At 41.4% G+C, this 27,639-nt stretch overlaps 1 protein-coding gene and 1 long non-coding RNA gene across 9 annotated transcripts in view; both read left to right on the top strand.

Moving 5' to 3' along the window:
• Positions 1-27,639, top strand: part of POC1B (POC1 centriolar protein B) — a 109,858-nt gene that overhangs the window by 18,990 nt on the left and 63,229 nt on the right. For 6 of the 7 annotated variants that reach the window (XM_059683757.1, XM_059683753.1, XM_059683755.1 and 3 more), the window contains 2 exons: positions 11,195-11,366; positions 15,410-15,589. In XM_059683757.1, the coding sequence (XP_059539740.1) occupies positions 11,195-11,366; positions 15,410-15,589 (352 nt within the window). Of the gene's footprint in view, positions 1-4,282; positions 4,400-11,194; positions 11,367-15,409; positions 15,590-27,639 lie in introns of all 7 variants that reach the window. The other variant, XM_059683756.1, reaches the window with a different exon arrangement.
• LOC132228000 (uncharacterized) lies at positions 16,168-26,249 on the top strand. 2 transcript variants are annotated; one of them, XR_009451277.1, is made up of 2 exons: positions 16,168-17,283; positions 26,106-26,249. It is a non-coding gene; the product is annotated as an uncharacterized LOC132228000 (long non-coding RNA). The 2 variants fall into 2 exon arrangements; XR_009451278.1 differs by lacking the exon at positions 16,168-17,283 and adding an exon at positions 20,046-20,697.

Raw genomic sequence — 27,639 nt, 5'->3', positions numbered from 1 at the left:
TCTTCCGTCACTGAAGCAAGCAAGCCTCATGTTAGTTTCAAGCTGCCTGGCTGCCAGCTGCCATCTTGGCTGGCAGTTAATTTGCATATCTCGCTGATTAGCCAATGGGAAGGGTAGCGGACATATGGCTAATTACCATGTTTCTCTTTTATTAGATAGGATAGTACAGCCTTCTATTTCTATCTAATTTCTTAGTTCTGCCCACTGAAACTTCCATTTATATCTTATTTCTTAGCTCCGTTCTCTGACACACTGGTAGCAATAAGCAAACATAATCCTCAGATCTCGGTTTCTAGAAGTCCAATGCGCTATCCATTGCGCAACAGAGCCCGCTAGATCTCGGTTTCTAAATGTCATTCTCCACTAATAGGCATCAGAGCATCTTGGGGGAAAAGGCCAATTCTAGGGCTGGGGTAGGGAAAATCCATCTTGGAACATTTTGTAATTCTAGAAATAAGGAAATACTCAAAGAATGATGAATTTATATCAGAAGGTCAGCTTTAAGGGTGCTTATTAGCCAAATATAGAACTATATAAGAGTAAAAATAAATGTTAATAAGGATGGATTACAACCCCAGTAAAATAATCTTGAGTTCACACCGATATAAATAAGTGAATAAATAGATAAATGGATAAGGAAAGATTTTACCTTATAATAACAAATTAAGAAATTAAATATTAGTTCATTAAATAATTACTAATTAGTAAATTATAGAAATAATGATGGGTTGGAAAATTATTAAAGGATGCTAAAATTAGTGTGTGATAAGTTTGTTGAGGAAAAGGATATTTATATAGTCTTAAAGTATGTCCCCACAAACTACTTATTAATTACTAACTATATAAGGAAAAGCTCACCTAAACCAAGTAATTAAAGTGAATCTCATCAATATTGGGACAGAGGTACCACATGCATCCTAATATGATGCACTGATAAGAGAACAACATAAACTTTGTGGATTTCTTATTAAAAAATATATCGTGAATCTGACCCACAAGGTAACATCAGGGGGAAAAATTGTTAAACATATTACAAAAATAACAGGTCTAAACTTCAAGAGTATCAAGGTCAGTAAAGACAAAGAATGACCTAGGAAATCTTTCTAATTCACAGGAGACTAAACATTCATGGAAGTTAATGCAATGCATATCCTGGCTTACATGATGGGCGGGAAAATCGCTGTAATTGGCAAATCCATATATAGACTATGGATAATAAAAACATATTAAATAGTACTTAATTTCCTGACAGTTTGTTAATTGTACTATGGTTTATGTTAGTTAGTGTCTTTGTTCTTAGGAAATACATACTGATGTATGTGGTGGTAAAAAAATGTTTCTAGCCCTAACCGGTTTGACTCAGTGGATAGAGCGTCAGCCTGGGGACTGAAAGGTCCCAGGTTAGATTCCGGCCAAGGGCATGTACCTTGGTTGCAGGCACATCCCCAGTAGGAGATGTGCAAAGGCAGCTGATCGATGTTTCTCTCTCATCGATGTTTCTAACTCTCTATCCCTCTCTCTTCCTCTCTGTAAAAAATCAGTAAAATATATTTAAAAAAAAAATGTTTCTAACGTTCCAGTTAGCTAAGGTAAAATATCCTATATAAAAAGCAGGGAACATGCAAATTGACTGTCACTTCATCGCAAAAGATGGCGGCTCCCATAGCAGAGGCAGGGTTTCTGTAACACAAGATGGCTGCACCCACAGCAGAGGCTGAGTTCCCATATGAGCCTTGACTAGCAATCAGCAGGGACCTGAGTCTGTACCTCCTCGCCCTGGCAGAGCTTGACGGGGGACCTCAGGCCACGCCCCCCACCACAGCAGGGCTTGATGGGGGACCTCAAGGTGTGCCCCCTGCCTGGCAGGGCTTGACGGGGGACCTTAGTCCGTGCCCTCTGCCCCGGCACCAGGCCAGGGGACCTCAGGCCGTGCCCCCTGCCCAGCGGGGCTTGATGGGGAACCTCAGGCCCCTCCTCCCGCCCTGGCACCAGGCAAGGGAACCTGAGGCTGCGCCCCCCCACCTGGCGGGGCTTGACGGGACCTCAAGGTGCACCCCCTGCCCCAGTGCCAGGCCAGGGGACCTCAGGCCACGCCCCCCACCTGGCGGGGCTTGACAGGGGACCTCAGGCTGCACCCCCCATCTGTCACCGGGCCAGGGGATCTGAGTCTGCGACCCTGCCGGTGGGGCTTGACAAGGGTGGGACCGGCTGGGTCTAGATCTAGCCCAGTGGGGGTGGGGCTGGCTGGGTCTGGGTCTTGCGCGATTTCAAGGCATACATGGGTGGGTGAGGACTTGACTCTGGGTCCTATGGTGCACACCAGACTCTGACAAGGAGGAAGATTTTCATATACATTTTACTAATTTTCTTTCATCTCTGGCACTTCTATTATAGAGAAAGGGCAAATAGCAATATTAAACTACTTCCTCTAATTAATCCCCTTTTAATGTGCATGAATTTCGTGCACCGGCCACTAGTGCATGTATAAAAGTGTTTATGTATAGAGAGAATGATAAAACAAATGGACAAAATGTCAACAAGAGCAAAATCTAAAGTAGAGAATATAAGGATGTTTTTATTAAATGTATTGAGGTACATTGGTTAATAACATTATATAAATTTCTTATGCTACATTGTAATTGTATTGTAAGCTTGAAATTGTCAAAATAAAAATTTATCAAAAATGGGGTGGGGAGAATAAGGCAGCTCTATGTACTAGTAAAGCATAATCTCCAATCTATATATATAAAAGGCTAATGTGCAAAGTGTCCCCTCGGAGGTTCAACTGGGAGACTGGGAGTTCGATCGCTTGCTATGATGTATGCTGACCACCAGGGAGTGGCATGGAATGAAGGGAGGCCCCAGCCAGCAGTCGGCAGCTTGGGGAAGGAAGGCCCCAGGGACCCTACCTGTGCATGAATTTTGTGCACTGGGCCTCTAGTGTATTATATATTAAGCAGGCTGGACAACTGGAGGATGGAGAGGCCAAATGCAGAATGGCCAGAGTAGCATGCTGCTATTTGTATAAGGAATACATGTGAATTAACACACATTTGTTTAAGCATGTAGGAAGATACTCAAGAAAATGGTTAACACTGGTTGTCTCTAGGAAAAGAATCAGGGGCCAAGGACTGGAAGGAGATTTTGATAAATACTTTTTAGTAATATTAGAATTCTGTACCATGTAAATGTATTTACAATTGAAAAGATAATTTAACTCCAAATCCAAAAATGGGAGACAGTACCGTTTCTTTTCAGAAAATACTGGTAGTATTCTTGACAGAGCAGATCTCTAAGAAGTTGATTTTGGTTAAATTAACAAGTAAGAGAGCTTGTGTTGACTACAGAAAGTTATTGCTACTTAGGGTAATACAATAACTGTTGACTTTTTGACATTATAGAGAGCAAACATGTTCTCCATTAGTATGTTCCTTGTGCTATCTTCAGAGCCTAGTTGAACATTGTTTTGTTCTTTCTTTTGTCCTAATGTAGATTTCTTGAAACAATGAATTACTTCATTCAGACAATAAATGTTTTTTTAAAATGGGTAGTTAACCTTTTCTCTTAACTTCCCCCTTTGACATTTTATCTTGAAATTGGCCGGCCAGATCACGAATTGTATGCTTTGACATCTTAAATTACGTGGTAATGTTTATATAGGGTGTTGCTCAATGGAAATGTATGAAAGCAAATTCCAAGTTGGCACTATACAGCATTGACATTGGTAATCAAACACCTTTCATTATCATGGTATTAGGGTTTGGTGGAAAGAGATTAAGGAAGTAAGGAGGAAAATTCAGTGTTAGTTTTCACAGTTTTTAATAAAAATGCATTCATGGGGTTTTTAGAGATTTTTGGTCTATTTTTCTGTTTTTCTAAAATTTTCAAAAAAAAAAAAAAGTAGAGTCTACGCAGTTGTAGACTGGGCCATCTACAGTTGTAATTGGGACATCTCTGCTTCTGGTGTTTTATAATTAGTAGGTCTCTGGAATGCCACCTTACCCTAAAGTTAGGTTGTCTCTGTCCTTTAAACTATTTGTTCATCCTGCTCTCTGTCACTTCTCTTTAGCAGGCCTCATTGCTAATAATAGCAAGTATTGCTTTAATGTGGGTATGTGCTATCAACTCTAAAGTTATGTTTTGAGTGTCCACTCTAGGTCAGTTGCCCTTTTCCTCTTTTGACAACGCATGACAAAGCCCCTCTTCCATTTACATTTTACAGTAGGCCCCACATTATGTAGATGGTCCTGTCCAGGCCTGATCTTAATAAATCTCTTGGCAGCATTTGACACAGCTCATCACCCTCTTGGAATACTTCCTGAACCTCTGGACACCACAATCTCCTCACTTTCTCCTACTTCATTTATGGGTCCAACCTTTGGTCTTTCTTCTCTCAAGGGTGAGTACCTTCACCCTCTTCTTATCTATACTCACTTGCTGGATGATCCCACTCAGGCCCCAGCCTTTAATATATTATCTAGACCGCTGCTGCTGCTAACAGCAACAAAAACTCTAGTAATCATGGCCACATGAGGCTGTTTTCTATGTGCCAGGTATGAATTACAAGTGTTATTTCAGTTTGCAGATGAGTGTCCCAGTCATAGAAAGTTTGGATAGCTTATTCAAGGGCACACAGCTGGTAAGCCTGGATTTCAGTCACAAGTTGAGTTCTATCATTTTCTTTTTAAACCACTACATTGTACACTTAAAACCTCTTCCTGAGCTCCAGGTGAGTATGTCCAACACCCTACTTGGCATTTCAACTTTTAGGTCAAATGGGCATCTTGAAGTTTATATTCTAAAAAGAACTCTTGATTCTCCAACCCATTCTGCCTCACTCTCAACCTTCTCCTCTTCTGGTCTTTCCAATCTCATTAAATGGCTCTGAAATTTACCTGGGTGGCCAGGCCAGAAGCCTGGTATCTTTGCTTCTTCTCTTTGCTTCTCCCTCACATCTAATCCATCAGCAAGCCTCATAGGCTCCACCTTGACCATGTACCTTCCCCTTCCACGGTCTCTAATCCAGACCACCACCTTCCCCTGACTCAATTATTGCAATAGCAACACCCAGAGAAGAGACACAAGATTATAGTATCCTCAGAGGCCCCTGTTGTGTTCCCTTCCAGCTACTGTCCTTCCTCCCTGCCACTCAAATAATCTCTATGCGGACCTCTGACTCCATAGATCAGTTTACTACTTCTTGAACTTTATATAAATGAATTTTAATTACACAGTAGGTACATACTATCAATGTATCACAATTTATGTATCCATTTTACTTTGATGGATATTTGAGTTTCTAGTTTTGGTCTATTTTTAACACATTTCGTACCACTCAGGAGTTTTCTCGTGTTTCGTGCGCCATCTGTTAAGGACTGCTCACGAGTGTTCTCGTTTTTCACGCCCATGGAAAAAGGAGCGAATCTAGATTCTTATGTAAATTTTGTTTGGTCCCTCTTCATAGAGGAAAATGTTTTACGCAGTACCATACGTTAAAAAAGTACTAGGAACTTTAATTGTTTAATTGTTTTTGTAAATAAAAATGTTATAATTATTGAAAAACAACACCTAAAGTGCATTAAAATGATTTAAATAATGTGCAGTGTGTCCAAAAACGTGTGTCCCTGGCATATGTCTTAGAGATTTCTATGCAGTACGCAATGTGTTAATAGTACTGCCACAAACATTACTGTACGTCTTTTGCTAAATGTATCTTCTATATATATCTAATCTAATAAAAGACAAATAGGGTAATTAACCATACCTCCGACACGCTTCCCATTGGCTAATCAGGGCGATATGCAAATTAACTGCCAACCAAGATGGTGGCTGGCAGCCACGCAGCTGAAGCGAACAGGAGGCTTGGTTGCCCCGGTGATGGAGGAAGCCAAGATTCCCCGCCTGCCACGCAGGGCTCTGAGCTGCACTCTAAGCAACTATGTTGCAATTATAGAAGCTAAACAAACCCCAGACCCCTGCTTTCAGCCATCCAGGCCTCAGAGCTGGAGCTGCAACAGTGTTTCAATTATAGAAGCTAAACAAACCTCAGATACCTGCTTTCAGCAGCCGAGGCCTCAAGCTGGAGCTGGCTCTCAGCTCCAGTGACAGCCATAAAAGGTAAATAAATCCCAGAATTAAAAAAAAGAAGAAATAAAGGAGAGGTTGGGAGCTTCAGTTACCCACCAGCCTGAAAACTGCCCTCAGCCACTCACCCAGACTGGCGAGGCACCCCAGTGGGGAACCCCACCCTGAAGGGGGTGCGACCAGCTGCAAACAGCCATCATCCCCTCATCCAGGCTGGCCAGGCACCCAAGTGGGACCCCCACCCTGATCCAGGACACCCTTCAGGGCAAACCAGCCAGCCCCCACCCGTACACCAGGCCTCTATTCTATATAGTAAAAGGGTAATATGCAAACTGACCCTAACAGCAGAAAGACTGGGAATGACTGGTCACTATGACACACACTGTCCACCAGGAGGCAGATGCTCAATGCAGGAGCTGCCCTCTGGTGGTCAGGGCACTCTCACATGGGGAGCTCTGCTCAGCCACAAGCCAGGCTGATGGCTGCCAGTACAGCGGTGGTGGTAGGAGCCTCTCCTGCCTCCTCAGCAGCGCTAAGGATGTCCGACTGCAGTTTAGGCCTGCTCCCCGCTGGCAAGTGGACATCCCCCGAGGGCTGCCAGGCTGCCAGAGGGATGTCTGATTGCCATCTTAGGCCCATTCCCCTGGGGAGCAGGCCTAAGCCAGCAAGTGGTCATCCCCTGAGGGGTCCCAGATTGCTAGGGGGCACAGGCCGGGCTGAGGGACCTCCCCCACCTCCCCGAGTGCACAAATTTTTGTGCACCAGGCCTCTAGTATATATATATATAAAAGGCTAAGCGACCACCTGATCATCCGATCGGCTGGTAGGTATGACATGCACAGACCACTAGGGGGCAGATGCTTAACGCAAGAGCTGCCGAGCTGCAGTGACTTGGCAGCAGCTATTCTAGGGTAACGCACCCCGGAACCAGAGAGGAGGGATCCTGATTCTTCATGGGGTCACGTGATTCCACCTTTGGCCGTGGGTTATGTTGTTGCTGGGGCACTGTCGGCCCTGATTCTGGTTACTGCCGAGGTGCGGTGACCGCAGACGCCCTTCAAGCCACGGTGCTGCCCCAGGTACTGCCGGCCAGGGAGGGACTGCTGGAGGTTGGCTCCAGGGAGTGTCTGGGCCCTTCTTGCTCAGTCCTGCTCCACAGGCCACCTTCTAATTAATTTCCTTTCATTGTGCATGAATCCGTGCACTGGGCCACTAGTATTATATAAGAATTTCTGTCAGGTATATACCTAGGAGTGGAATTGCTGAATCAGATGGTAAGTGTATATTCAGCTTTAGTAGATATCTCAAAAACAATTTTTCTAAGTGGTTATAACCATCAGCATTTTATGAGAGTTCCAGTTGTCACATCCTCACCGAGATTTGGTATTTTTTTTTATTATTATAGCCATTCTGATGACTGTGTAATAATATCGCATTGGGGTTTTAATTTGCATTTTTTCTGGTGACCAATGGAATTGAGTACCTTTTTATGTTTATTGGCCATTTGGATATCTTCTTTAATGAAGTGCCTTTTTAAGCTGCTTGCCTGTTTTCCTGCCTTTTCTAATTGATTTGTAGGAATCTTTATAGATTCTTTGTTAGATGTTGGCTGTATGTATTGTAAATATCTTCTTCCACTCTGTGGCCTGCCTTTTCAGTTACTTAGTGGTATTCTTCCATGAGCAAAAATTCTTAATTTAGTGTAGTACCAATTATTATTCTTTTCCTTTAGTAATTTTCATGTCCTGTTTAAGTAATATTTGACTATCACAACAGCCATGGAAATACCCTCCTATGTTCTTATATAAAAGCTTATTGTTTTACCTATTACATTTAAATCACATTTAAATGGAAAAAAATATTTTTTTTCATATGGATAGCATAAAATGTATGAGTCAAGTTACTTAAAAAATATATATCCAGTTGATCCAACACTATTTTTTGAAAAGATCATCTTTTTCTCATTGTCAGAGAGGCAATTTTTTTAGATCAGTTCATGAGCTCTCTCTGCTTAAAATCTGTCAATGGTTTCCCCTTGCACTTAGGACAAATATAATGGTACACCTGTTACCATGGCTCCTTGGCTGGCATCTTGCTTGCTTCTCCGCTTCCATCTCAATGTTCTCTTTTCCTCCCCTCCATTGTGGACACCCTGGCCTCCTTACTGCTCCTTGGTCTTCAAGTGCATTATTGTATCAGGCCCTTGCACGTGGGGTGTCTTCTGCCCAGTGTGCTCTTTCTCCATTTCTTAGCCCAGATCACTCCTCCTTTGACTCACATGTCTGCTCATGTGTCCTTTCCTTGGAAAGGACCACTACCCACCCCTTGTAATATTAAGACTGAATAATATATAAAAGTTCTTTGAACATGTATGATATTACTAATGAACTTTCTCCCCTACAGTATTGTGATTCCTTGAGGATTGTGTCCTATTTTCCTTTTGTAAATCTTATTTGCAACATAATACACTAGAACTCAAATAGGGCCCTAAGTATAAAGCATATGATAAGTCATTGTTTTCCCTATTTTGTCTACATTTGCCTCAGATAATTCAGACCTTGACATAAATATTTAATAATTTGATGAGCTATGGTGGAACATCAACTCTTTGTACTTTTTAAAAAGGGAATAGTAGACAGCATTACAGTTTGAAACTTATAAGGTCACTTTAATTATTTTATGTCTTACATGAAAGCTATGCATAGGCTAAGTAAGCCCAAATGAATTTTATCTGCAGCTAAAGAATTTAGAAGGTTTTTAGTGACTTTATATATTCCATCTGTAATAATATTAATTGCATCTAAATTTTATAAAGTTGCATTTTTTCCTAAGCATTCTACAGTCTAGATTTAGTGATTCTCATTGAGCTGGTTGCTATTATTGGGGCCATTTTGGGGGTTACATGTATATGTAAAACTTAGTTTTGGGCCAAGAGTTAGACCAAACTTTCATTTGTATATTTGTTCTTTCTTTCTTTTTTTTTTTTTTTAAATCCTCACCCAAGGATATGTTTTTATTAATTTTAGAGAGAGAGGGAGAAACATCGATGTGAGAAGAATATCAATTGGTTGCCTCCCTTACTCACCCACACTAGGGATCAAACCCACAATCTAGGTATGTGCCCTGACTGGGAATTGAACCCCAACTGTTTCTTGGTGCACAAGACGATGTTCCAGCCAACTGAGCCACCCGGCCAAGGCTATTTGTTCATTCTTTGTCCAAGGCATCTAGTGACACCATTGATTGCATTTGTTTTCCTTTTCCTAAAGCCATAAGGTAATGTCTGACACATAATTCTTTTATTAATAGTAGAATGTCATAAACTAACAGAGCAGAAAGAGACTTTAAACTTAATCTTGTCTAGCTATAAAAGACATTAAGGGCCCTGGTTGGGTGTTTCAGTTGGTTGGAGAGTCGTCCCATGTATCAAAAGGTAGTGGGTTTGATTCCTGGTTAGGGCACGTACCTAGGTTGCAGGTTTTATCCCTGATTAAGGTGCTCATGGGACGTGACTGATCAATGTTTCTCTTTCACATCAATGTCTCTCTCTCTCTCTCTCTCTCTCTCTCTCTCTCTCTCTCTGTCCCTCCCTTCCTCCCTCTCTCTATACATATCCTCACCTGGTGATTGCAGGGTTGGGTTGGGGGGTAGAGGTGGAAGAGGCCATAGAGCAGTGGTTCTCAACCTTCTGGCCCTTTAAAACAGTTCCTCATGTTGTGACCCCCAACCATAAAATTATTTTCGTGTTACTTCATAACTGTAGTTTTGCTACTGTTATGAATCGTAATGTAAATATCTGATATACAGGATGGTCTTAGGTGACCCCTGTGAAAGGGTCGTTCGACCGCTAAAGGGGTCGCGACCCACAGGTTGAGAACTGCTGCCACAGAGGGTATAAATGGTGATGGGAGGGGGAAAAAAAGACATTAGTGGGTCAACTGACAAAATTGGAATACAGTTGGTAGATTAAAGTATTGTCAATGATAAATTTCCTGAAGTTGATAACTGTGCTATGTAAGAGAATACCCTTATTCTTAGAAAAACACACTGAAGTATTTAGGAATCAAAGTGCCATGATGATGTATATACTTATTCCCAGATGGTTCGGGGGGAAAAACCTGTGTTTGTGTGCATGCTTGAGTAGAGAGAGAGAGAACACAAGCAAATTATAAACGAAACTAGAGGCCCAGTGCATGAATTCGTGCACCGGTGGGGTCCCTCAACCTGGCCTGCGGGATTGGGCTGAAACCAGATCTCTGACACCCCCCGAGGGGTCCCGGATTGTGAGAGGGCGCAGATTAGGCCGAGGGACCCCACTGGTGCACAGTTGGGGCTGGGGAGGGATGCAGGAGGTTGGCCAGCGGGGGAGGGACCATGGAAGGGCTCCAGGGTGTGTCCGGCCCGTCTCACTCAGTCCCAATTGGCCGGACCCCAGCAGCAAGCTAACCCTACCGGTCGGAGCATATGCCCCCTGGTTGTCAGTGCACATCATAGCGAGTGGTTGAGCAGCCTTAGCATATCATTAGCATATTACACTTTGATTGGTTGAACCTCAGACCAAAGGACTGGACACTTAGCATATTAGGCTTTTATTATTTAGAATGTGTCAAAATATTAACAAGAGGTGGATCTGGTAGTTTGTATTTAATGTTCTTTATATTCTTGTAACTTTTTATAAATGTGAAATTATTTCCACACAAAAAACCCACAAAACCAGTTTTAAAAGAATCATCTCATCCAGCCCTCTCCAGAAAACCATTCTGTCCTCGTGACAGAGAGGTTAAGTAACCTTCATCAGTAACCCTGGGAGTTGGAGACAGCACTGACTCCTAGTCCTGTGTTCTCTGTTATGCTGTGCTGCGTTCTTCTAGTAAATAGTCATTGAGCTCTAACCCAACACAGGGGCAGGGACACAGCCATGCTTGCATATTCATGGCGTAGCTTTCCGTTTCTGTTAAAAATATTTTTGCCGTTACCTGGTCAGCCTTTCAACCTTCAGCCCCTCTATTACCTGGACCTCTTGTTATTAGATACGCTGCCCATTGTAACGAGACATGCCTACGTGTTACATTTTAACAAACAGTGTTTTTATTCTTCTGTTTTTTGATAGCTACTGCTTCTTGGGATACATTTCTCATGCTATGGAATTTCAAGCCACAAGCTAGAGCTTTCAGATACGTGGGTCACAAGGACGTTGTAACCAGCGTGCAGTTTTCTCCACTTGGAAACTTACTGGCGTCTGCTTCACGAGACAGAACGGTTAGACTCTGGATTCCTGATAAGTAAGGAAACAAACACCTGGTATGCTCTGGATTTAGAAATGTGAAGGAAAGCTGGCCCCGGCTGCTCCTGGTGCACCTCTCGGGCCGGACAGACTCCCGGTTACCTGTACTCAGTCCGAGTCACACCCGAGCTGTCAAGTCAGACTGCTTCAAAGCGCTTTTTTCTCATCTTTAACTCATAATTAGGTCTTCTATTTGAAAACTATTTCTAACCATGAAAATATGCTTAATATGTATTAAGTTACTGGGGCGGGGGGGGGGATTGGTAGTTATCAATCCCTTAGTAAATTTGATGTAAGCTTTGGACTATCTCCCCAGAGAGATACACATTGGCATGTATAACCAAAAATTGTACAGGGTATTAACCTCCTAAAAGCCCCTTCATGGATCTTTAGGAAACTTTGGATCCTCATTAAAAACCCTTGGGCCAGACTGTTCTTTGATTCATATCATCCATTATTAGGCTCCAGAATGGTTAAAATTTCCTCCAAAAGTGTAAATCTTTCTTTTGTTTTAAGGCCCAACCAATTATAACAAACCTCTCTATAAGAGACTTTTCAAACGTTAGTTGATATTTTAAGCAATTATTATTAAGCCATGAATTTTTTTAAAGTTTTAAAGTCTTAATTATGCATTTTTTCAGACATACTTGAAAAGAGAAACAATAGCACAAAGACCCCTAAACCCATAATCATGGATCAGATTCAACAGTTATCAATATTCAGTCAACTTTATTTCATCTATCCCCACCCTCCACCCTCCACCCTTTTTTTTTTTTCTATAGTATTTTTAGAACAAATCCCACACATCACATCATTTCCCCCTGTAAATACTTCAGAGAGTAAGAATTGAGCATTTTCTGACGATTGTGGCAGGATTTGAGTGTTGGTTTGTGCCTGAACAGGCACTCCCAAATGAAAGAAAGTTCACAGGGCATTTCCCGTCCACCACCCAATGGAAACTCCATGCTCAGAAATCTGAATATTATCCTGATAGCAGCAAAAACTCTTGAAGAGAAATGACATGTTATAATGACACCGTGGATGACAATATAGAGGGAAATTGTAAGGGAGAGAGACTGGTTTGTGGTTTAAAAGGGAAGCATTTTCTAAAATCCTTAATTTTGGAAATTGAGAGCCAGCACAACACAGCCTCAGTTACCATTACTAACTCAAGGTAACCTCAGTGAACAAACTATAGAGGGGTACCTGAGCTAAAAGCACACTGCATCATTAATCTGCACTGGCTAATCTAAGTACAATGATTATGCTTGTGTAGCTGTCTCTTGTTCCTCTTTTTAAATCATAGTGGGGCCAGGGCAATAGCGGACAATGGCAATGGGAAGGGAACTCATGCATCAAGTTCTCTGTTGCTGCATAACAATATTCAAAACATAGTAGCTAAATACAGTAACTATCATTTCTCACAATTTTATGGGTTGTCCGGATGATTCTTCTGCCCCATTTGGGGTTGCTATTAGCGAGGTTGGCTATTACTTTTGCAGCTTCACTAAGCTGACAGTAGGGCTGGCAGATCCAACACCTCGCTCATATGCCAAGGGCCTTGGTGCTGGTTATTGGTTGGGACACCTTGGTCCTCCATATGCCCTCTCCCTGGCAGGATAGGGACTTCTGTATAGCATTGTAGGATAATAAAGCAGAAGCTGCTAGACCTTGTAAGGGCCAGGCCTGAAACTTGCAGTGTCACGTCTGCCCCATTCTGTTGGTGAAAGTAATTCACATCAGCCCAGATTCAAAGGGTGGACAAATCAGCAGATTCTACCTCCTGTGGGGAGGAGTGGCGTGTGTGTTCAGAGATGAAATTGTGGGGAGCCATATTTTCAGGCAGACAACTTCAGGTGACTGGGAGGCTACAAAAGAATAGTGGAAGCAGGTCTGGCCTGGAGTTTGTCATGGTAGACAGTCAAGGGAATGTGGGCAGAAAGGACAGGTAAGCATGTAGGAGGCAGAGTGTCTACATTAAGGCAAGGTAAGGAACTAGAAACCACTTGAGCACTGGCACAATAAACAAGGCTCTCTTATCTTGTGGATTTTTTTCAAACATGCTTCCTGTTGAGACCGGATACAGGCAAGGCCAGCCTCCACTGAGAGGAGGGCCTTTAGGAAGAAGGCACGCAGGCTAGCCTGCTGGAGTGCACAGTGTAGAACTAAAGAGCAGGGCCGATTTTGATGATACTGGCTGTCTCTTGGCTTCCTGGTCATAGCAGATGTCAAGGCTTTTCTTTGTTTTTCTCTGAGTCTTATACCTGAATTGAGCCCCAACTGTATTCTGACCTCTACTCAACAAACTTTCTCTGAAACCTCACTGAACTAGTCCCTGAATGCTACCTCCTATCTTTTTAAATACTGATTTTAGTTATTCCTGCTGTAGAATCATGAAAGTCACCTAGGCCACTAGAAGTATAAGCCAGGATGGATCTAAGGACCTTTAAGTATTGCCTCTTTGCAGTGGAATTCAACAACACACATGGAGCTCTTTTCATGTGTCTGACAGTGCGCTAGATTCTGGTCTTATAGAGATGAATAAACCATCGTTCCTATCCTCAAAAAACTTACTGCTTAATAGGAGAGAAACAGGTCTATTAAAAAAAATGCTACATAATGTAATAAGCAAAATAGATGGAGGAGATGGGGCAATTCAGCCTGTCCGGCTGGTCCAGGAGGTCTGGGGTGGGGAAGTAGTTCAGGCTGAGAAAGCAGTGATTGCAGGTGTGTATTCAGCGCTGTGGCTGTTCTCAGAATACAAAGTTCAGAGCAGTGGCAGGATGTCTGCCAAAGACCTTGAGTGCTGTGCCTTTTTCTGGAGGGTGGCCAGTGACACATTGACACTGGGATCTACTAGTACATGCTTGGAGTTAACAAGGTAGTAAGTACAGTGTGTAGGTGACTGGAGGGGGATAAAAGATTAGAGCAGGGAGACCAGCTAAGAGGCTTTTGCAATAATCAAGGTGAAGGATATTGAGGGCATATCAACCTTAAAGCAAGCATAGCTGGGACCGAAAGAGGAGGAGGGATTCAAAAGATACTTGGGCAGTGACAGTGATAGCACTATCACTCAGTAGGTGTGTGGACCTACTGGGTGTGGGAGGAGAGGCAGTGGGTGGCACTGAATGTAACTTCCAGACTTCTACAAATTCTGTTCCTGATCTTTCTTAAACAGTTATGGTGATTATCCTTCTAAGGTATCACCTGGACAGATATGACTTTATAATGGAAAAATGACTCAGTCTGGATGTGGTGTAAAGTGAAAGTGCCTCGGAAACTTCGGGACACCGGCACAGAGTAGCATTTCCCAAATGTCACCTTGTAACTCCAGTGCTATCTACTCGTCTGCTCTGAGCTGTTTTAAATTTTTTTTCCTGCTTCTTAAATGCCACGTGTTATTTTCTCCATCTATTTTTCATACCCTAGCCAAGAAAAAAAAATAGCACCTGAAATTTCAAGGTGCTGAGAACGGAAGTGCTATGTTGTTACCATTTATTCTTTGTTTTGCTTCTGAGGTAAGACTGGGCCTGAGGCCAGCCAGGCCTTACATCCTCCCAGATCTTAGATCTCATTGCTGGTGGTGGAAACAGGAAAGTTGGAGGCAAATCTCCCCTTCCCAGACTTGTGACCCCAGTTTTAAAACATTGCCTTGGTGCTATTCATTTCATCAAGCATTAGCTTTTTGAGGGTTCAGGTTCTTTAAACTATATATTGCTATTTTTAGTGGAACAGTGGAATGGCAGGAACTTAAAAGGCACAGTAGAGATTTGTTCAAAATATTATTTTCCTAGCTTCCAATGAAAAACATAAAGAGCAAATGCATTTCCAGGGTCTCTCTTGTTAAGTAACAGTTGTGACCTCAGTTGACAAAAGCAGCTTGAAACAGTATTGAAAAGTGCATACAGTACAACACAACCTTTTCATACTGGTGTTAGTTTTACAAGAGTTAAGCTGTTTTATGTTTCAGAGTCTATATACTGGTTAGCGATTGATTATACTTAAATCAAATGTTGTAAATATTGAACTGTTTCTTTCCAGGAGAGGGAAGTCCTCTGAATTTAAAGCTCATACAGCTCCAGTTCGAAGTGTGGACTTTTCTGCTGATGGGCAGTATCTAGCTACAGCTTCTGAAGACAAATCCATCAAAGTATGGAACATGTATCGCCAGCGCTTCTTATATTCCTTGTGCCGACATACACACTGGGCGCGCTGTGCCAAGTAAGTGCATAAAGTTTCATAAGATTTCCACATTTTCCCTGCCATAGTCTATGTTTGCCCTCCACCTCCCAGAAAAGGAGTTAGTTTTCCTTCTTTTCTTTCTCCCTTCCTCCTTCCCTCCCTCCCATCCAGCAAACATTTATTGTGTGCCTGGGAACACAACAGGGATGAGGATAATGGTAAACAAAACAGTCACAAACTCGTGCTCTCATGAAGCTTACACTCTAGAGAGGGGAGACAGGCAGCAAACAAATAGGAAAATGGATGTGGTAGGTGAGATGGTGGTAAGTTTTGGAGAACAAAACAACTGGATTAGAAGGGAAGCTGCAATTTTAAGCAGGGTGTTAGGCTGTCCTCACAAAGGGCGGGGGGGTGGGGGTGGAGGCGGGGAGAGAACTTTAAGCCGAGACCTAAAGGAAGATAGGGAAGGAGGCTTGACGATACTTGGGAAGACAGGGTCTTGGATAGAGGAGCAAGTGCTACAGCCCTGAGGCTGGAGCCTGGAGGCTGGTTGAGGACAAGTAGGAGACTGGTGGGGGGCAGAGCTGGGGAGGGAGTAGGAGAGATCCAGAGGAAAATCAGGCCAATCAGGAGTGGCTCTGACGTACACCCTGAGAGAGATGAGATGCCACTAGACCAGATTCATTTTCTCAGTTACACTTTAATGGAATCACTAGGAGTGCTATATGAAGAAGAGACTCTAAAGTCAGGGCAGAAGCAAGGAGGTGTTGGGAGGCTGTTGCAATAGTTCCCATCCTGGCCTGGACCGTCCCAGCTGGTGGCACTGGAGATTTTGAGAAGTAGCTGTATTCTAGATGTAGTAGTTTGAAGGTACAGCCAACAATACATGCTGTCACTTTGGATGTGACAGAGAAAGAGAGGGACCAAGAATGACTCCATAATCTTGGCAGTGTTCTATTGGGAGAAGTGCTGCTATAGGTGTTACTGTCAGCTGACAGCCACGGACAAGGGGGACTTATATCTCTACCACAAACAGTCATACTGCTGGGCAAAGTAAACTAAACAGCTGTTTTTAGACACTGTACAGAAACAACACAGGGTTTTGAATCCCGACACATGGAAACAAATGAGATGAGCACCAAATCCAAACCAGATTTCTCCCTGGGAGCATTTTTCAGTCCATGGCACAAGGACATAGAGCCCAAGGAGACAGCAGCAGTCTTGCTGGGCAAAGAAAACAGAAATTAGAATTCAGAACTGCTACGGGGCTGGAGTTTAGAGGACAGGAAGTGAGAAAGACACTATGAAGAGCAGAACCCCCCAAAAGATCTGCCTATGAATCCCACTGAGTCTTTGGTCAAATACAAAGCTGCTTATGCACAGGGGACTGAGGCTCGGCAGAGAACAACTACTGGGAGACTGCGAGCTGAACAGATTACATATAAGGGGGGTATCAATAAAAATGATCTCCACCTTCATATTAAAAAATGCAAACCAGAAGACACTGGGATGACATATTTAAAGTCCTCAAAGAAAAAATACCCACTGAACTAGAATTCAACATCTCAGCAAAAATATCCTTTAAAGAGGATCAACAAAAAGTTGAGAGAATTTATTACCAATAGACCTGCGCTACAAGAACAGTAAATAAAGTTTCTTAGGCTGAAGGGAAATGATACCAGATGGAAAATTGGATCTACTAGTACACAAAGGAATAAAGAGAGCTAGAAAAGGTAAATATGTGGGTACATACTATTAATAGACTTTTTGTTTCTTATTTCTTTGAAAAATGGTTGCTTAATGTATTGTGGGCTGATATATAGATATAAGAGGTGAGTAAATGAAGTATATTTTGGTTAAGTTCTAACATTAGAACTTTTACAAGTTCTGACATATATAAAATGGCATAAAATTAATTCAAGAGTACAGGGTGCTACATTAAGGATGTATATTATAACTTCTAGAGATTACCAATAAAAAACACACACAACATGGACAAAGAATAAAGCTAAAAAGCCTGCAGAGGAATTAAAATGGGATACTACGAAATACTCAATCCAAAAGAAAAGCAGGGAAAAGAAATAAACAAATGAGATAAATAGATAACAAAGAGCAGAAGAATTTATGAAAGGTTGAAAGGTCACCAGTTAAGTGAAATTTTGGTCTTCAAAGTATTCCCTTAGTAAGCATAATCCCCAGTCTGTATCACATATCTGTGCTAGGTCTAGAGTTGAAAGCAACAGTATTAGCCTCAAGGAGCTTTTACAGTTCAAGGGGAGGAATAGATGCCAAATAATTATAAAATGGTGTGTCCTATGAGAAGGTGATACACAAGATGATAAGGGAATCTCTGAGTGGGGCATTGAACTAGACTTGTGTGAGGAAAAGTCAAGGAAGGTATTCCTGGCTCAAAACTGAGGAAAGGAAAAGGGGAAGGGGAGACAGCAGCTTATTATCAGATGGGAAGAGGGTGGTAAACCGGTTCATGGCAGGAATCAGCAGGAGTAAGCACTGTAGCCTGGGAGTTCAAAGTGTGCTCTGGGAACATGTATTATTCATTCAGCTATGGCTAGACACAGGAAGCAAAGTGGGACAAGGTCGGGCAGGAGGTGGAGAAGGCTCAGGTTCACTGGATGACATGAAAAGATTTTACTTCATCCTACAGGAAATACAAAGACACGAGGGCTTGGAATTGGGAAGAAACATGATCATTTCTGAGCTCTTTACTAATTGGTCTATTAACCAGCATGACTACAGTAAGAGGGTCCCTGCCAAGATTCGCATGCCTATCTGCACCGCCTTGTTACCACTGGGCAAGTTAGGTTATGGCTCTCAGCCTCTGCAGACTGTTGTGAGGATGAGAAATGCAAGTTGACTGTGTTGGGGACTGAGTGGAGCCCTAGGGCTGCCATTCCTCCATCTGGGCCCCTTTAGATAGGGAGCAGCTTGGGAATGGGAAGGAGCCACTGCAAATGTTGTTATTCCTTGTCTATTCATGAAAAGGAAGCGATGGTGGGACTCTTCATGGCTGTCTGCCTGGCATCCATTCCCCATAGGGTGGTAATGGTGCCCGAGTTTTCTCTGAAGAACCAGCCCTCACACACGGCCCATTCCTGTGTTACACCTGTGCTGGAGAGGCCCTATCTCCAGCTCTAGCAGTAGGCTTTCATCTCAGGCCTGCCATGCAGATCAGAGCATCTCCCTCCTCTAGGAGTTAGTCGTGTTGGGACCGCAGGACTTTCCTCTGGGATTGCTTTCTCTAGGCTCAGTTAAGCCTGTAGCTGCTGAGGGATGTCATGGGAATGATGCTGATTCCCAGGAGAGCAGAACTGTGAGATAAGCAGAATGAATGGCTGTCTAGTTACATAGTGTAGTTTCTGGATACAGCTATACCTGGAATTATTAGCACGTGTGTTGGGGAGGGGAGATATAAGCCTGGAAAAAAATTTCCTTTTGCTTTTATTTTTTAAAGGCACTTTCCAGTTCTAGCCGGTTTGGCTCAGTGGATAAAGTGTTGGCCCATGGACTGAAGGGCCTCGGATTCAATTCCAGTCAAGGGCACCAGGCTCCATCCCCAGCCCCAGTCCGGACATGTGCGGGAGGGCAACCAGTCGATGTCTTCCACATCGATGTTTCTCTCTCCCTGTCTCTCCCCCTCCCACTCTCTCTAAAAATCAATGGAAAAAGTATCCTCCAGTGAGAATTAACAAAAAATAAAATAAAGGCACTTTCCATAGGAAGTGATAATTTTGTAAAAGTGGGAGTTATCATGTGCACTCAAGATACCTGCTTTATCTCCAGGCCAACACCACTGCCTTAATTTTTAGCATCACTGGTTCTAGTAGAGACTTCTGCAGTGACCTCCTAAATGTTCTCCTTGACTACAGATTTGCCTTCATTCAGCCTTCTCCCCACCCCCTACTGTTTCCAAAGAGACCTTCTGAAATGTAAATCCCGTCATGCTGCTCCTTGGCTTAACACATTGTATGCGGGAAACGTATTTATACGTTTTACATTGACTGTAAGTAGTAGAGCGCGGGACACGTATCAATACGTTTTTTATAGACTAGCGGTAGAATGCGGGTAACGTATAAATACGTAAACTAAAGTTATCGTAATTTTACTGAACGTTACCATTTGCGCAAAAAATTAGCAAAAATGGCCCACGCCACCTGTTAGCGCGCGATAAAAACTACCCGCAAACAATGTGTTAAAAGCATTCTGACTCCTTGGCCTGGCACATCTGCTTGCCTTTTGTTTCAGCCTCATCTTTTGTCCCTTTCACCATTCACCTTGTTGCAGCTGCCCACGTGTGTGAGGTTCCGTTATGATCAGTGCCTTTCCACATGCTGCCTGAAACACCTGGAGTAACCCAGGTCCCACCTTCCCTTCACAAGCCTGTCCTGCATCTCTTCCTCCAAGAAGTGTTTGGACTCCCCCAGGCTGAGTTTGTTGATTCCTTATGCTGCCACATTGCTCTGTTTATGGGGTCTGTCAGTATAGGCCTCCCTTTCCTATTTGAATTACAAATATTTTATTCATGTTGTATCTTCTTTTCAGGCACTGGTCTAAATTGTATAGATACTACAGGGAGCAAAGTACAAAATTCCTGTGCTCATGGAGCACCTTCTACCAAAGGGAGATCAGACAGTAAACAAATATACTAGTGATATGTGCTCTGCAGGAAAATACTGTAGGGTAACGTGCTAAAGAGTGATGGGGTGGTCTTTACAGATGGTGGTTGGGGAAGTGTCTTTTCTAAGGAACATTGACTGAAGTGAGGTAGCTAGTGAGGCAGAGTGGGGTATAGTGTTCCGAGGTAGAATCAGATACGGTGGAGGAGCACTGTAGAGTTAGTTATAGAGTGGGGAAGGCTCAGAGTTGTACAAAAACGTGGTTTGAATGAATCGATGAATTGGTAACCAGGTAGCTTTGGTGGGCATTCTCTTGAGGCAGGAGTCATTTTTGTGGATTCTTTGTATAAAATTCAGGATACTGCAATACATCTTGCATGGAGAATGTTGACATGGCTTTGCTAATTTCTTTTTTCATTTTGCTCTACCTCTGTTCAGGTTGGTAATTTTTATACTCTGCACACCTGGTCTTAATGGAATGCCTGTATCTTGCTGGTACATTGTGGTTCTGAGGTTTGTTTTTAAAAATCATTTGCTTTCTTACTGTTTGGAGGGAGTGACTCATATGAAATACTCCGGAGAACTCTCTGGAAGAATGTTCTTAGATAAATAATTGGGTTAAATTGAATGAATAAAGATTTCATCTTCTTGGCAATTTTCCTTATAGGTGCTCTACAACAGGCTTAGAGATTCTTCTCACGTATTTATTACAGTGTTTTTTTCTTGGCTCAGCTTACTGCTGTGAGAAACAAAGAGAATTGAGAGGATCCAATTGACCGCTCAGGCTCAGCCTCTCAGAGTGTTTGTGCAACTTCCTGTGAAAATACAGCCTTAATAGGGTCATCCTAGTCCAGGACTTTCTTCCAAAGTCTGAAGGACTAGAAGTCCTGTTTCTGCTCTTTACCCAGAGATGAGAAAGCTCAGAGGGAATCTAAGCTCACTTAAGAAATTTAGGAAACATAAACCAGATATCAGTTTACTTATTTATAGTGACAGCACTAACTTTCAAGTGGACTAGAAGATATGTGTGCCTCGGCCAGGGTCTTCCTTTGCCAAGAAAGTCACAATAAGACTTCAGTGGGCCCTGGAACCAAAGCAAGAGAGTTTGTTGAAAAAAATCTTGATGGATGGTTTCTTCGGGTTGGGATAGTGAGGCGGACCTATCTTTGCCACATGCACACCTGCCAAGGAATCAGCAGGATCAGTTCTGCTGGCCAGGTGCTCTCTCCCTGGGCCTGACAGGAGACATGCTGTTGCTCTGGCCTCTTGAGTTGCTGGGCACCTCCCTCTTTCAGGTAGTGCAGTTTTGTTGCTTCGTTTCAGCAAAGAGAGCAGAAGTAGCTAAGAGCATGGGCTCACCAGCATGTGATCATGGGAACATGACATAACCTCTCAGGGCCTTTGTCTGCTCTTTTGTAATTGAGTACAAAGGGGTACCTTACCTTCTTCATAGTCATCGTGAAAAAACAGGTTAATGAATGTAACTAATGTCAGCTATTAATTACCCTCACATTCCAATTTTTTCCTCCTCAGGATTATACTGGAGTCATGTTTAGGTTGTGTCTAAAAGTCATTTCACATATTTGCACATAGTTTTAGAGGTTGCTACTATATATAGTAATTACTATCCTCCTTTGAATGCATTTTATATATTTAAACTATCAGAGGATAACTTTATTTTCAAGTACTTGGGTCTGAAAGTCTCTGTCTTTTCATTGGCGTGTGTATTCTGTTTAACTTTATGTAACTAGTACTATGATTAGGTTAAAGTCTACCATTTTGCTCTTTGTTTTCTATTTACTTCATTTGTTTATTTCTTTTCCCTGCTTTTCTTTTAGATTAATTGAGTATTTCTTAGTATCCCATTTTATTTCCTCTGCAGGCTTTTTAGCTTTATTCTTTGTCCATGTTATGTGTTTTTTTTATTGGTAATCTCTAAAAGTTACAATATGCATCCTTAACATATCACTCTGTACTCTTGAATTAATTTTATATGTGTCAGAACTTGTAAAAGTTCTAATGTTAGAACTTACCAATATATACTTCATTTACTCACCTCTTATATCTATATATGATATCAGCCACAATATATTAAGCAACCATTTTTCAAAGAAATAAGAAACAAAAAGTCTATTAATAGTATGTACCCCATATTTACCTTTTCTAGCTCTCTTTATTCCTTTGTGTAGATCCAAGTCTCCATCTGGTATCATTTCCCTTCAGCCTAAGAAACTTTATTTACTATTCTTGTAGTGCAGGTCTATTGGTAATAAATTCTCTCAACTTTTTGTTGATCCTCTTTAAAGGATATATATTTTTAAAATATAGTTTATTGATTTTTTCACAGGGAGGAAGGGAGAGGGATAGAGAGTTAGAAACATCGATGAGAGAGAAACATCGATCAGCTGCCTCCTGCACACTCCCTACTGGGGATGTGCCCCCAACCAAGGTACATGCCCTTGCCCGGAATCGAACCTGGGACCCTTGAGTCCGCAGGCCAATGCTCTATCCACTGAGCCAAACCGGTTAGGGCTTTAAAGGATATTTTTGCTGAGATGTTGAATTCTAGTTCAGTAGGTATTTTTTCTTTGAGGACTTTAAATATGTCATCCCAGTGTCTTCTGGTTTGCATTTTTTAATATGAAGGTGGAGATCATTTTTATTGATACCCCCCTTATATGTAATCTGTTCAGCTCGCAATCTCCCAGTAATTGTTCTCTGCCGAGCCTCAGTCCCCTGTGCATAAGCAGCTTTGTATTTGACCAAAGACTCAGTGGGATTCATAGGCAGATCTTTTGGGGGGTTCTGCTCTTCATAGTGTCTTTCTCACTTCCTGTCCTCTAAACTCCAGCCCCGTAGCAGTTCTGAATTCTAATTTCTGTTTTCTTTGCCCAGCAAGACTGCTGCTGTCTCCTTGGGCTCTATGTCCTTGTGCCATGGACTGAAAAATGCTCCCAGGGAGAAATCTGGTTTGGATTTGGTGCTCATCTCATTTGTTTCCATGTGTCGGGATTCAAAACCCTGTGTTGTTTCTGTACAGTGTCTAAAAACAGCTGTTTAGTTTACTTTGCCCAGCAGTATGACTGTTTGTGGTAGGGATATAAGTCCCCCTTGTCTAGACCTGAAAGTTCTGCCAAAGGAATTTAGTGGAACCTGACTAGCTAATTTCGGTATTCATGAGGATGAGATAAATGTGCAAGAATAATCAAGAAACAGTGACAGGAAAAAAATTAGAAGGAACTCAGTATAAAACTATAGAAATTAAAATATGATGATAATGGTACAGGATTAGGAAAATAGGTCATAGAAGGGCTAGAAGCAGGCCCATATGTATTTTACATTGAAGATAGCATTTCCAACCATTGGGGAAGTGAATGGACTATTTAATATGTAGTTAAGATAGTTGGATTTCTATTTGGAAAAATATAAAGTAGGATTTGTATTACATACCATACATTTACAAAAATTGTAGATGAATTAAGCAATTAAATTCTAAAAATAGTCCAAGTGATACTGTTCTTCCTCCAAATGCATGGACAGTGTATTTAAATGAAGATAGAGGGTCATTAGAGCAATTGTTTCTCCCTTTAGTCATTGAATTTTGAATATATGCCATGAACTTAATTAATAAAAATTCTGTGTGCCCAGTACTTATGCGCTTTTCCCTGAAGTCCAGACTTACTCCACAGGGCGCAGAGGTGGTGTGGTATCCATTAGTGTAAAAAGAGATGAACAGTTATGTTCTCTGTACTAACCATTGTTTATGACCATTCATCTTAATTTACAGAAATATTTTTAAGATATGCCAGCTATTGGGAAATATATTAATGCTTTTAAAATATAAGTTAGTATAGTCTTTTTAGAAATCCGTGTGCAAAATATATCAGGAGTCTTTGTTGCAGCAATTCCACAACTAGAAATTTATTCTAAATACCCTTTTATATTCAAAGGAAAATGCCTTATACTCAAAAATACTGCTTTCAGTATAATTTATAATGGCGAAATATTGTAAACAAGCATTTTTTTTCTGAATAAAGAAAACTGGTTAAATAGTTTAGATTATTATGTAGCCATAAAAAAGGGAAATATAAGCAAGTAATTACATTAAAACATGTTTATCTTAGGGGGAGAGGGTGGACAAAATTCAGAACTTATGATTATAATATGGAAGGAGTATACATGAACAAAGGTAAAGTACCTATTACACATAAAATATTAACTGGAACTTGGGTGATGGAACTATGAACTTTTTTACTTACTGTATTTCCTAGTTTTTTATCTTTTTAAAATCTTTATTATTAAAAGTATTACAGATGTCCCCTTTTCTAGATTTTTAAACGAAGTAATTTTCCTTTAATGAGTAATGGAGAAAAAACATTTATCTTTTGAAATATATATATGGGTGAGAATTATTACCTATTTTGGGGGCAAAATAATGCTTTTAAAAGTTAGGATTCACAGACAGTAGAGGGGGTGAAGGCCTGTGCTGGGGGGTGGGAGTGGGCAGGGAGAGGTCAATGGGGGGAAAAGGAGACATATGTAATACTTTCAACAATAAAGTATTTTAAAAAATAAATAAAAAGACTCTATTAAAATAAATAAATAGATAAATAAGTAAATGTTAGGATTATTGTAGTCCTGAGTTTTAAAAAATAATGTATAATGTGAGATAACTTAGTTATCTTTATGGTATTCTTAGTCAAAAATAGGTAGAACTTAATGAGACTTTTCAACATTATTGCTTTTACGGCATTAATATTTAGGGGGAAAATCTGCCTTTAATTTTCAGTTGTTGGTAGTGTTACATGAGATCTTTAGCCATCTAAATTGAAGGTATTTTTGTTATTATGCTAAAATATATATAAGATAAAATTTACCATTTTCAATATATAGTTCAGTGACATTAAGTATGTTCGTATTGTGTGACAAATGGCAAAGATTTTACGTATACGCTCTCATTGGCTATAATTCTAAGTTAGTGCGAATTCCCTTAGAAAGTTTTTTGTCTTGTGTCGTAAATGTTTACTGAGAATGTAGTCAGTACCGTGCACTGGGCCTAGGGACACACTGTGAATAAGACAGATGTGGTCTTGGAGCTTACATTTTGTTAGGGAAGTAAACAGAACACGTGGCTGTAAGGGAGGCGTGTGCATATGAGTAATGTTAAGAACACCTCCTGAGGAGTTAACCCGGAGGAGGGGGAAATTCAGGAAGGCTTTTCATGGAAAATGTGAGGGGAGCAGAGACTTGAAGGAGTAAGATCCTTTTAGGTAATTCAAACTAAATAAAGAGTAGGGGGAGGTATTTGAGGCATAGGGAACAAACGTGTGTGAGGAAACAGCTGAGGCAGGAGCAAGGTCCTGAGAAAAAAGAGAGGTGTGGTGTCAGAAAGAGGGGGGTGATGAAGATGAAGAGACAGGAGGGCAGATCCAGAGGACCTGATAAGCAGTGGTAAGGGTGTCAGACTTTTTCCCAAGGGAAATGTGAAACCACCAAATGGTTTTAATTTGAAAAATTTGATTTCCAATTTAAAGATCACTTTTCTTGCATGTAGAGAATGACAGTAGCGGGGCCCATTGTGGTTTGAAGAGATGGGGCTAATCATGGATTACAATGTAGGGGAGTGGAGGGGAAAGAGGAATCGAGCATGATTGCTAGGTTTCTAACTTCAGAAACTGTTTATTCAGGAAAGTAACACTGGAGAAGAAGCTGTCTGAGGAGGAAGGTGAGTTTAGATTTGGACAAGTTCAGAGTCAGGGGTGCCTAGGGCTATCCAAGAGGAGACACCCAGTAGGCAATTGTACTTAAGGGTGGAGATCCAGGAGAGAAGTCTGGTCACATAAATGATGGATGACCCAACAAATAATTAACATACTTAAATGTTTTTGTACCTCTTTCATCTGTTTTTTGTCTCTCAACAGTTGCAGGAGTGAATCCTGTTACTGCAACAGATGGTTTCTCTTCTAATGCTGACCAGCACTTAAAAAAACATAAATGTTTTGCTTATTGTCTTGAACTTCAACTTCAGTATGTAAACACAACCCCATTAAAGCAAACTGAAACTGCTTGTTTTTTGAGTCTATGAAAGTTTGAGGTCTGAATGCAATCGAAAGTCTCACATTATCTAAATAGAAAGTGGTGGCCAGGGGGGTTATGAGTTTCACAAGGTTACAGAGCTGGGCAGTTGCAAAACTCTGTATTAATTGGACAGTCTTATTTCCACTGCTTTTTGCTGCTTCCCTCTCCTGTTGAATACTGCTGACTTCAGAGTACCACATACTAATGATTTGTTTCTTAAAGGACATGGACAATGCCCACTCTGGTCTCACAATCCTGAGGGCTAGAAATTTGTTTTTTATAGAATACTTATCTAATGATAGAAATATTTAAATGAATATTTTGATTTCTTATGAAACCACTTTAAAACATTTCATGGTTCATGGGCCCATTTGGCTGTGTAATGAATGAATAACTGTTTATGTACATAGAGACATGCAGTTTTAATACAGTTTTGGGAACTCCATAGATTCCAAGTTAAAGATCTGTTATATAACTCTTAGGCTGCTTTCAAGGAAATGTGAACCAGTTTTTCTGGAAAGTGTTCAAGAATTTCCTCATTCTCTCAAATGAGTACCAATACATTTTAAAGGATTGAATAGTAACTAGTTCAATTAACTTTTCAAATGCCTTATAGACAGTCCACATCTCCTGATCCATTAGTCACCATTGACTAATATAATATCCATCTTGGTGAAACAGTCTCTGGAAATTTTAAAAGGCTGTTGATGGTACTGAATTAGAGAATTAGAAATCTATTTATGTCTCAGAGCCCTGATCAAAGTCAGGGCAAAGAAAAGCCCATTTTATTGGTGCTTACTTATTTTTTTATGAATCTGATTAAAAGTGAAGGGGAAGGAGAAGATACAAGCCACCATCTTTACTTTTAACCCCTCCAAAGGCAAAAAGCATATACAGAAAGCAGGAATTATAATATAGTGTCCAGAGGAGGGGCAGTGCCTTTACCCTGAGTGCCCCTCTGGTCATGTGGAGTTGGAGGTAGAAACCTCTCCCTCTGCTGCCAGCTTCTTCCCACTACCTCCTCTGTTCTCTATCGGATGTTTGCCCTCCCTTCCTTTCTTTAGCATGGGGAAGCTTCTCTCAGACTATAACCCATCCTGCTCAAGATAAATTTCTAGTTTGAAAAATGTCTCTTATTTATAGCCCCTCCTTAGGATGAATTCTATCTGGCCAGTATACAGTGGGGCCTTGACTTACGAGTTTCCCGACTAACGAGTTTTTTGAGATACCAGCTGTCTCTCAGCCGATTTTTTGCATTGAGTTGATAGAGTAATTTGAGTTAATGACCTCCTTAACGAGCTCGGTCTCGGAACGAATTAAACTCGTAAGTCAAGGCCCTACTGTACCTCCTTTCTCTTTTTCACAAGTTGCTTTAAA

This window comes from Myotis daubentonii, chromosome 2, assembly GCF_963259705.1.
Source record: "Myotis daubentonii chromosome 2, mMyoDau2.1, whole genome shotgun sequence".
Classification (NCBI taxonomy): Eukaryota; Metazoa; Chordata; class Mammalia; order Chiroptera; family Vespertilionidae; genus Myotis; species Myotis daubentonii.
This window is presented reverse-complemented; position numbering and strand designations above follow the sequence as displayed.